The following is a 12,616-nucleotide window of genomic DNA, read 5'->3' on the forward strand; positions in this document are numbered from 1 at the left end:
CATGTCATATAGAGGGTGGTCTACATAACACATGTCATATAGAAGGTAGTCTACATACAACAAGTCATATAGAAGGTAGTCTACATACAATATGTCATATAGAAGGTAGTCTACATACAACATGTCATATAGAGGGTGGTCTACATAACACATGTCATATAGAAGGTAGTCTACATACAACATGTCATATAGAAGGTAGTCTACATACAACATGTCATATAGAAGGTAGTCTACATACAACATGTCATATAGAAGGTAGTCTACATAACACATGTCATATAGAGGGTAGTCTACATACAACATGTCATATAGAAGGTAGTCTACATAACACATGTCATATAGAAGGTAGTCTACATACAACATGTCATATAGAAGGTAGTCTACATACAACATGTCATATAGAAGGTAGTCTACATACAACATGTCATATAGAAGGTAGTCTACATACAACATGTCATATAGAAGGTAGTCTACATACAACATGTCATATAGAAGGTAGTCTACATACAACATGTCATGTAGAATGTAGTCTACATACAACATGTCATATAGAAGGTAGTCTACATAACACATGTCATATAGAGGGTAGTCTACATACAACATGTCATATAGAAGGTAGTCTACATAACACATGTCATATAGAAGGTAGTCTACATACAACATGTCATATAGAAGGTAGTCTACATACAACATGTCATATAGAAGGTAGTCTACATACAACATGTCATATAGAAGGTAGTCTACATACAACATGTCATATAGAAGGTAGTCTACATAACACATGTCATATAGAAGGTAGTCTACATACAACATGTCATATAGAGGGTAGTCTACATACAACATGTCATATAGAGGGTAGTCTACATACAACATGTCATATAGAAGGTAGTCTACATAACACATGTCATATAGAAGGTAGTCTACATACAACATGTCATATAGAGGGTAGTCTACATACTTCATGTCATATAGAAGGTAGTCTACATAACACATGTCATATAGAAGGTAGTCTACATACAACATGTCATATAGAGGGTAGTCTACATACAACATGTCATATAGAAGGTAGTCTACATACTTCATGTTATATAGAAGGTAGTCTACATACAACATGTCATATAGAGGGTAGTCTACATACTTCATGTCATATAGAAGGTAGTCTACATACAACATGTCATATAGAATGTAGTCTACATACAACATGTCATATAGAGGGTAGTCTACATACAACATGTCATATAGAGAGTAGTCTACATACAACATGTCATATAGAAGGTAGTCTACATAACACATGTCATATAGAAGGTAGTCTACATACAACATGTCATATAGAAGGTAGTCTACATACAATATGTCATATAGAAGGTAGTCTACATACAACATGTCATATAAATCGTGACTATTATTCTAGTACATGTATTTACTTATAGTTTTTATCTTTTCCTTAAATTGTTATTTGTTTTAATGATATAAAATACGTTGTTTAATTTTCTCAACGAAGTTTATCAACTGTAATCCCATTATCCCCTGATCAATCGCACCTTCACAATCACGGCCATTAGCTACTATATAACTTTGAAAACAGAGACCAGATGAGATTGTGACCAAATTTGACCGGACTGGAAACTATCGCCAAAATATATATATATATATATATATATATATATATATATGAAGTGTCATAGTTTAAAGATGAATTGGGCAATACTACTTAACAATACAAATGAAGTCTGATGTGTTTTCAGAAAATACAGGGAAGCCGCATTTTAGTTTGACCTGTGTGCAAATGCACATTCCACAGATTTGGTATATAAATATCAGGTAAAAATGATAGTTGTCAAAAGGCTTCATACGCAATGAATATTTCAACTTTGTATATCAGTTTTACGCGGACAAAAGCGTCGAACAATCCGTCTTAGGTGTGTTTTCGCATACACTGATGTTACATATCATAATGATTTTATTTTTTTTAAATCCAACACAACTTCTTTACAAAAGAAATACTGAACACTGTGATTACCTTTATATCTGAAACGCAATCATACTTTAAGAGAGGCACAAACAACTTTATATCTTACACACCTTATGTCGATGCTTGATGCATAGTTTTTCACTGACCTGGTCAAGATGTCTGTCTCTTAACAATTCTGGGTGAAATGTGATGCAGAACTCAAAACACGTCCAGATCTTCTGTTGCTGTGAATGAGATTATCTTAAATTCTGAATCTAAACAGATGCTTACATATTAAGTACAATAAAATTTTGATAACTCAAGAACGCCAGGACCTGACCTTTAAACACAAGTTATCCAATGTTACGAGCTACCTCATTTTAGTCCTTATAAAATGCCTTATTTTCAACGTCTAAAGTCAAAACATGTCTAATAGTATTATACCATGCCGAGTGATGGATCCTTCACTAGATTTCTTAGGTGTTTTGACAATTTGTAATTCTTTCACATTTGCCATCTTGCAAAGCAAAGTGACAAGATGGAATTCGTTTCAGAGATTCAGATGTTCAGCCATTATCGTATGATTTTATTCATATGTTAATTAATCATTTACTTTTTTCGCAATAAAGTTCTACATTCAGAGCTCTTGGCCATTTTTATCAAAAACAACCTTGGATGGTTTACATATTCAAAAGTTGGTATGTTTAAGTCCGCTGCAAGTAGATTGTGTAGTAATTCAATTAAGCAGTTAAACATAACGAGGCCAATAATAAAATATTGTTTGTTTTTCGTCCTGCAACTGAACCGCCAAAATCGCGCCGACCCAAACAATTGTTTGTCAAAATTGAAAATATTTTTAATTTTTTCCCGGAGCGAATCCGTCGGTAGGTGTATTTTGAGTATGAAACGAATCTGAATAGTTTGGGCACTTTGCAAACATAAGCAATCATGTATTCAAGCGTCTTTTGATAGTAACTGGGAAAATGGCAGACAGTCACACCGCTGAGCGTGCGGTTTGTTTGACTGCAATTATAAAGAAAATTCAAACAGAAACCAGTCTTATTTCGAATAAAATATGCAAGGTGAGCCCCAAGCTAACTATGGCTGATATATTGGATGAAGCCTTAGCTGATCTTCGTATCGATGATGAGGTTAATTATGCTCTTGACCATGACACTTTCTCTTGAAAATTAATGCCAGAAAACTACCTTATGTTACTTTGATGTTTTTTGCCATTAATTAAAATTTGAAAGATTGGTCTACATATTCTCTCGGTACAAATTTTTCCAGTTCAATACATTGAAGTGGTTTCAAGCATTTGTAATCTTTATTATGAGTGTTCAAGAAGGCCAGACAACAGGATCCTTGATATTTCTGCTATGCTATGCAAAACATAAAAAAACAAAACATAATCATCTTTTCAATGGGTTGGTAAGATATCTTAAAACACTTACAGTTTCTTTCAATATTAGAAGCATATCACTGAGTGTCTTTAATCTGTGGTAGCCCAATCTACATACTGGAATAAAATACAACATTATGGTCACATAGGCTTCTTGGAAATGTTCTACATATTTTATAATAACATATAGCTTACAGTCAGATCTTTTTGAAATATCCTAAAATGTAAAACATACATAAGGGACTAGTGTAATACATTTGATAAAATACATCACTGGAACTCTGTTATGAAATTAAGCGATAATAATAATATGTACGGGAATATTTTAAAGATTTATAAACAAGTCTTGTAACTGTAGGGATTAAAGAAATTGAAGAAATAATTGCACGCCTGTAAGGTCTAATTATAAACTCTCTCACCTTTATTTAAGAACATGTTGAGTGAGTGAGACCGATGGGTGGTGTCGGGGGCACTAGGCTCAGGGCTGTCCTTGCTGTACACAGCCGTTACCCCACCCTTACGGGGGGACACAAACACAATATTTCCCGGCACGGTGCCTTTACTGGCTGGACCACGACTTGGGGACATGTAACTAAAACATATGAGAAAAGTTATACAAAACTTAACAATGTTATAATGGGATGAAACTTCAGAACTGCTATTGATATTACACTTAAAAAGCCTGTCCTAAAACTAGTTTTACATCAATTGCAGCAGAATTGAACATTTAACTGTGTTTTAGTGCATTTTCTTTTTACATATAATTATACTTATTATTTATCTATATGTTTCAAAATGTCGAGAAACTGTTATTTTTTAATTACTTAAAGTGTGCCGAAACTGAAATTCTTATCAATACTTAACTATATGGTTTTGAAAATGTAACAAGCCCTATAATTTTCAAGCAAGTAAAGCATTAAAGAAGAAGAGTGCTGATTACTTTCAAGGCCATTTACGAAAACAAGTAGGAAATTACCAAGTATGAAAGCTTCAACTGATTTTGACGAAAGTTACGTACATTTCAGCAGCCTGGCTTGTGCCGTTGGTTTCACTGGAGATGAGATCACTACAATGAGACATGCTACTACTGCTGGCCGACCCACATCGGGATAGCAGCTCAAATACTGGGGAGTCCTGCAGACATAATATAACAATTCTGAGAATTTTTGTGTTTTATGTGACTACTCATTAATTCTACAATTTATGACATTTCCTTGAATATCTAGTTTCTGCTTACAGGGATTGTTCTTTTTAATTGTCATAAACAGTGACAAATGGGTAAGTACATTGTCCACGGAAGAAACAAACTGAAGTAGGTAAAATCAAGTATGTAAATATTACAAACAATAATTGGTGTACAAACAGTTTTCTTAAAATTTAAATTAGAAAACAGGCAATTTTTCACTAAGTTGATTTTTTTTACTAAGATGCTTATTGAATACGACCAAAGATCACCTTCCTTCAAATATTGATAATCAAATTGTCCTATATAAATCATATTCGCTATCCACACATAAGATAAGATTGTAGCCTAGAATAATCTACATGAAGTTTACAATAATCTACATGAAGTTCAATAGAAAAGTCTGATTATTAAATCTATCATTAAGTAAAAATGAAATTTTCTTCGAAAGAATAAAGTGTATAAAAATAATTTTAATCTATGAACCTAAAAAGAGAACAATAATTACCTAAGAGGTGACTATGTTGAAGACTTAATAAAATTTAAAATCTATTATGTTTTTACTAAAAATATAAGGTAGTGGAATCTCCAACAAAAAGGGAGATTATATAGCAAGACTTGCTGCCCTTGTTTCAATAGTAAACTTTACATAACTATAAAATTTTAAGTTAACAAAATGTATTTATAATGACTTGTAACCCACCGGGTGAGGCCAATTTTTCTCCAGGGGCATAATTTGATAAACATGGTAGATAACCAATAGACAATGTTACACACCAAATATTTAAGCACTAGGCCTAATAGTATTTGCCAAAAAAAGTGTTGTGATTTTTTGTAAAGATTGCCATGGCAATAAGAGTTCTGCATGGAATTCATTTCTTTGAACAATTTTGAAAAAACAACAACCAAGGACCACTCCTATGAAGTTTCATTAAAATTGTCCAAGCGGTTTAGGAGACGATGATGATTATAACCAATTGTTGACGCTTTTCCTTTAGGTTGCCATGGCAACCAGTTCTACATGGAATTCATTTCTTTGATTTTTTTTGAAAAAGCACCAACCAAGGATCATTCCTATGATGTTTAATTGAAATTGTTCAAGGGGTTAAGGAGAAGATGATGATTATAACCAATTGTTGAAGCTTTTCCTTTAGGTTGCAATAGCAACCCGAGTTCAGCATGGAATTCATTTCTTTGAACAATTTTGAAAAAGCACCAACCAAGGATCATTCCTATGAAGTTTCATTAAAATTGTCCAAGGGGTTTATAGAAGATGATGATAATAACCAATTGTTGCCGCCGAACGATGGACTCCGGACGACAGACTCCGGACATAGACCGATCACAATAGCTCACCTTGAGCACTTTGTGCTCAGGTGAGCTAAAAACTACATCAAATTGGCCTTAAATTTTCTGTTTAAAACCTCAAAATTCTATCAACCATGCTAAAATACCATATTAATATGTCACTTTCAAGAACATGGTGCAATAAACAACTTGTCAAATCACTTCACACTTCCGCTGAGATTGTTGCTAAGTTACCAGTACGGTACAAAAGACCACTAATCAGCATTCTTTGTTAATTGGCATCACAATATTTCAGCATTTTTGTAAATATCAAAGACATTATAAAACTGTCAAAACATTAAAGAAAACAACATTTCCGAGGTCTTATTAATTATCTACAGTGTATAAAATTTTGGCAGGAAAATTGACATACACATTTCTGCTTTCTTCTGCACTTACACTCCGACCTGTTTTGGCTCTCTGATTTGATTTTTTAGCAACTCTTCTCAATATAATCTTGTTTTTACAAGTCAGAGGTATTATTCCTTCTGTTTCTCAATCAAAAACACTGACATTTGACAAGTGTCTTAACCATGACGTATTTTATGCATATTTTCAGAAAATCTAAAGATAGTAACAAATATCAAGTTTTCGTTTACATTGTTTCCATCATTGTTTTTGACTGAAAATTAGAGATAGAAATTCTACCGCTTTTGAACCCAAACTACCGCTTTTGAGACCTAAATCTACCTCTCTGTCATCGCCAAAGGTTCACATGTCTGCTGTTACATGTTTCACTGTTACTTGTGCTGCTGTTATTTAACGTGCTCATTATGTCTTATTTATTTACGTGAAATAAACAAAGAAACACATGATTTTGCTTTTTAATATTTTATGGTTTATATTAACCTTTGCCATTTTCACGATCCAAAAATAAATCATCAAAACAATTATGGTAGCTGCCGATTTTTTTTCTACAATTCTTACATTTTTGTTCTGCGTTCTATATCTATGGTATACCTGTTTGTTTGGGTTTTTTTTCAACTATTTTTTTGTCTCATTAGATAATTTGATAATTGTTGTGTGAATATTGTTGCAGTTGTTTTTGTCTGTAATTTGTTTTGTATAAAAGTAATGTTCAATCATTCAGCTTAATAGTTTAAGGAAACGTTTGAATCACAGGGTAACCAATTTTTCAAATAAATGGTAAGTTGTTTATTTCAAAATATATCTTTAAATAAAGTTATGAAAGCTTTTTTAAATTTCGATTATTTTTTTTGGCAACATTTTCTGGTTCAAAAGTGACATGTTCAGTTTCAATCAAGGGAAAATAACTGCAATGGGTTTAAGAAAGTAGTTCCTAAAGTTGATATTTTCACTCCTAAGTTGCAAATACCAAATTAATGTTGTTAAATTTCACTAATTAAAGCATGAAATAAGTATATATACACAACAGCTATAACATACACTGTCAAGACCTATCAACTGTTATATATACCAAATCTAAACAAACATCAATCATTAGGAAAATTAAGCAGCTTAAATTTAAACCAAGAACCTTTCAAATAATTCAACTTACTGCTTTCCATGCTATACTGTCTAAAATCCTGTTCTCAATCAGGGTAAGGTGCTGGAAATTCAATAACATGAAAATAAAACATCTACATAATTAAAATGCACATTTAATGTGCTGTCTTAAAATCATAAACATGTAATAACTTTACATACAGTACACTCACGGAGTTAAACCCACTTTCCTCTCTCACAGAGGGATAAAACCGATGTTGGCAGGTTTCCTCCGAGGGTAAAAACTGTTTCCTTCACTGAAACAGGGTTCAGACAGACAGGAAAAAATCAAGGATTTTTCAAGGAGATTTCAAGGACTATCTTAAATAACAAATATAAACACATATTTTCAAAGATTATTAATAAAAGCAAGATTTATATATAACGCATATTTGTGACATGGCAACTTGTCAAACCTTTAGTTGTCCCGTTAAGGTTTTTTATTTTCATGGTCAACCAGGCAATAATAAGCAAAAAAAAAAATTATTGTTAAAAATCCAAGACATTTACAACAAAAACAAAACCAGGTATTGAAACAGACTGAACCGGTGCTCATGTAAAATTATACCACTGGACAGTTTACAGTACTGTCATACACACACAACAGATTTGAATAGCAAAGAGTAACTAGCAAAGTCATCACTAAAATCAAATTTATTTTTGTTTAGATTATTATAGACACTACATTTGGAGCAGAGCAAGGATTATTTCCCAAGTTTTTACAAGTTAAAAAAGAATTTTTAAGCAAAAAGGACTTTTCATCCAGCAGCCTAAAATTCAAGTACTTTTCAAGTCTTAGGGAACCCTTTGAAATCCCCACAAGTTCCTATGAGTTGCTTATTACCGCAGAGTGTAATATTCTTCCAATGGTATTGATTTTATTACCTCACAGCGGAACTCCGCGTCAAAGATGTACATAGTAAGTTGCATAAATTTCTTACAGCATTGCATTTGTATGTGTGTGTGTAAATACTAATTAAATAGTGTCTTCACTTGCTAATAATTAAAATTAAATCATATCTATAGCCTCTGTTTTATTTCATCATAAAACAGCAGACACTTTGACACGAGTCTGAACCATGACCTGTGATGCATGCACCTGATCAATAGCATATAATTATATATTTATCCTTGATGGTTAAAAAAAGCTAGGGCCGTTTTGGGGAATTTCTACAGAAAACGTGCCAAGAACTCCTTCAGCCATGCGCTGCCAAATTTGAACAAGTGTGTATCACCATATTTCAATCCTGATTTTCCAAAAATCTTATAACAATAACATAGCATTTTTCAAATGTAATGTAATTATCAATGTTCTTTACTCTATTGTAATGAAATGCCGTTATTCAGAAGTGATATAATGCCATTAATCAGACATGATAAAAAGCCATTTTTCAGACATGATAAAATGCCATTATTCAGATGTGATATAATGCCATTATTCAGATGTGATATAATGCCATTATTCAGACGTGATATAATGCCATTATTCAGACGTGATATAATCAGTCAACAGGAGCAAAAATCATGTTCTGAAATGCATTGGTAAATATGTCTGCGTTCTTGTGCTAAGCTTATTTCAGGCAAAACATAACAAAGTTTGCCAAACATATTCTTGGAAGTGGATCTGAAATATGAATTAAAATGGCAATAACAGCAACTTACTGTAGCCATCATTATCGCTCGACATTTTTATTGAAACAATATTAATTTTAACAGCGATTTTTATCGAGTTCCTATGGCTTTTCGTGGAGTTAAACCCTTCGTAAAAAGGCCAAAATCGTAATTCTTCAGTCGAATGATTAGCTGCAAGAGCCATAAAATCCGAACCCTACGAAAAGCATTCATTATTTTGGTCGCTATAACAAAAATCAGTGGAGGGAAATTGAAAGTGTCTTACTCGTTGAGTGTACTGAACAAATACAAATTGTGTAAAATTTAAAGTAAATTTCACAAAATAAAGTTCTAGTTGATCTTTAATCATGATAAGATTCAATACAATGGCAATATTGCAGTGATTTTCATAACAAACCTTGATGATTTCCCTGGTGAGGTTGGGCTCTGCCTTAAGGTACGACTCGAGCACTTTGTAGAAGTCAAAAGCATACAGACCAAACGCGTCCAGGACCCAGGGGAATGTGAACCGGGAGTCAACATTGCTCAGGGCTGATGCTGTTAACGACCCTAGGGGACACACAAGATACAGCTACAAGAAATTTTACTCTGAACAAAGACATTACAAAAAGAAATAAAATCTTTTATTACAAATTAATGCTTAATGAAAGGACCAAGGTTTTTGGTGTTGAAAACGTTTTTTTTCATTTAATTGTTCTCAAAAATGGCTGAAATGTGTAAACCTAATCTTGCTTCATCAGGCAAAATCATTTTGGGTCATATATTACAATGGTATTTTTAAGATCTCTTTGAAAGTCTATTTTGAAAAGGAATTTGTCATTGTACACTACGCCTCCATTTTGAACAGTAAATACAAACAAGAGCTGTCACAAAGACAGGCCATTCTGCTGCTTTAAGTATCAAAATTGTTTTGGTGAAACATACACTGTAAATTAAGATATCAAAACCTTAACCAGTAAAAAAAGGGTCAAAATTGAGAAAGGGGTAAAATTTATATTATATGCAAGATAGAGCTTTCTCCCAACTCAGATAAGTAGATCCAAAAATTTAACCATGCTAGAAACTTTTATCTTCGCACAAAAGAGTTCCAGCAAAAAATACATTTTTACTTAACTTTGTTTAACTGAGGTGGGAGGGTGTTTTGCGGAAACAAGCTTTACAAAACCTCGTTTCCGCAAAACACCCTACGCTCGGGTTTGGATGAACCTTCCTTACACTCTCGGCAATGGAAGATACTTACCTGATTAATTAATAAGGTTGGATGGTTGGGAGCCTTTGTATAAAGCTTCAATGCATTTACATGATGCATTTGCTGAGATATTGACTTAAATGTGGTTACATGCAAAACCGTAACCAGAAGTCAAATATTAAAGGGCCATAATTAGTATTAATTGCAAAATAGTTATCTAACTTGGTTATTCAAGTAGATTAGATGGTTGAGTAGCGTTGTATAAAGCCTCAACACAATACATCAAGCAGTTGCTGAGATTTTAACCTATGAGTGCTTACATGCAAAACCTTGTTAAACAAGAGATGTTTGTCAAACATTATGCCCCCCCTGAGCGCCATGTTGTCAGGATTATATGGACAATTGAATGAAATATGCATGGACCAAAATGACAGTTAATTTGTCACTGACATTGGATGCCGTTGAGGCAGTTTTAAGATTATGACCATTCAAAATGTGAGGATAGAGTGTGTTATGACCATGACCTTTGACTCTATGGCCTCAAAATCCATAAGAGTCATCAGCTGGTCACCAAAAATCTAAATATCAAGTTTGAGGGCCATGGGTGCAGGCATTGACAAGATATCACAGAGACAAGCTTTTTTCGTTCACGGTCACTGTGACCTTGACCTTTGACCCCTAAAATCATAAGGGGTCATCTACAGGTCAGACGCAAGTCAAGTTTAAAGGCCATGATTGCAGGCATTGTAGAGTTATCACTAGAAACATTTTCGCATTCAAGGTCACTGTGAACTTGACCTTTGACCCGATTTGAGCTAGCGACCTAGTATTTTTAACCAAAAAGACCCATATTTATACTTATCGGAGATATTGTTCATACAAATAACCTGATCAACAGAAACTATTGCATTTGAACATTTTATAAACACATCAGCTTTTCCAATAAGATCTGTCCCAGAGACCTAGTTTTTGACCCTAGATGACACAATTTATCATCAAAGATTTCATGTACACAAATATTTTTTAAAGTTAATTAAAATTTTAATTTTTGAAAAATATGGGAAGATATGAAATTCATGATTTTGATGTGTGTTTATAAAATAGCAATTGAATTTAGTTGTTGACTGATATTGATAGGTGAACCGTTTGGTAAGCATAGAATTGTTTTGATGACATCGGGAAAATATTTCCTAAGATTTGACCTAGTGACCTAGTTTTTGATCTGAGGTGACCCATATTCACAAATGTTTTAGACAACATGTAGACAAATATTCTGACAAAGTTTCATAAAGATTTGACTAAAATTAATTATTTTTTATGACCGTGGAATTCTTTCTCCTAAGATTTGACCTTATGACTTAGATTTTGACTGGGGATGACAACTTTCAAGATATTATGCAGACAAATATTCTGACCAAGTTTCATAAAGATTTGACAAAACTTGTTGAATTTATGACGTGGAAATAATTTTCCTAAGATTTGACCTAGTGACCTAGATTTTGACCCAGGTTGACCCATATTAAAAAATATGCAAGATATAATGCGGACAAGCATTCTGACCATGTTTCATCAAGATTTGATAAAGATTGTTGAATTTATTACCGTGAAGTATTTCTTATAAAGATTTGACCTTGTGACCTAGTTTTTGACCCGAGATGACCCATTTTCATATATATATTCAAGATAACATGCTGACAAATAGTCTGACCAAGTTTGATAACCATTAGATAAAAACTCTTGATATTATTACATAAAATGAAAACTTTAACACAGAATTGTTAACGCACGCCCGCCTGCCCAACCGCCTGCCGGCCTGGTTTTCATCATTCTATAACCCGTAATGTTTCAATGAAAAATCCGGCTAAAAACCTTGACAAATAAAATAAGTGTCATCCAATGCTAACAGATTCATTTATTACACGGTGCAATAGATACTTACATGAGACATTATATGTCATGAGGACAATTTCTGCTGAGCAGGCGAGGAGAGATCGGTGGAAGACGTCGTTACCAAGGAGACCACTGAAGTCACTCTGGGCTAGACGCTCCTGTTCCTGTTGGTAAACAGTCAATGGTTAAGTTTATTTAAGTTCATTTTAAGAAAGCAGAGTAAGCATATATGAAACCACTCAAGTCTGTTTCAAGGGTACTGGTGGGAACCAGAACAGGTGTCCTTTTTAAAAGGCTGAGAAATCATTATCCTGGTGGGGCTAGGACCCACAGCCTCTTGTGTGAGAGACAGACACCTATACCACTAGACCAATCTCACACTGGTGTGACTCAGACCTACAGCCTCTTGTGTGAGAGACAGACACCTATACCACTAGACCAATCTCACACTGGTGTGACTCAGACCTACAGCCTCTTGTGTGAGAGACAGACACCTATACCACTAGACCAATCTCA

General features: G+C 33.6%; 1 protein-coding gene across 3 annotated transcripts in view; it reads right to left on the bottom strand.

Annotated features, from left to right (window-relative positions):
- Positions 1-12,616, bottom strand: part of LOC128220509 (retinoblastoma-associated protein-like) — a 65,346-nt gene that overhangs the window by 16,389 nt on the left and 36,341 nt on the right. For all 3 annotated transcript variants that reach the window (XM_052928931.1, XM_052928932.1, XM_052928930.1), the window contains exons 13-19: positions 12,150-12,264; positions 9,419-9,570; positions 7,403-7,453; positions 4,372-4,487; positions 3,773-3,945; positions 3,406-3,470; positions 2,119-2,196 (exon numbers count right to left, since the gene is read on the bottom strand). In XM_052928931.1, coding sequence (XP_052784891.1) covers positions 2,119-2,196; positions 3,406-3,470; positions 3,773-3,945; positions 4,372-4,487; positions 7,403-7,453; positions 9,419-9,570; positions 12,150-12,264 — 750 coding nt within the window. The remainder of the gene's footprint in view (positions 1-2,118; positions 2,197-3,405; positions 3,471-3,772; positions 3,946-4,371; positions 4,488-7,402; positions 7,454-9,418; positions 9,571-12,149; positions 12,265-12,616) is intronic.

Source organism: Mya arenaria, chromosome 15 (assembly GCF_026914265.1).
Source record: "Mya arenaria isolate MELC-2E11 chromosome 15, ASM2691426v1".
Taxonomy (NCBI): domain Eukaryota; kingdom Metazoa; phylum Mollusca; class Bivalvia; order Myida; family Myidae; genus Mya; species Mya arenaria.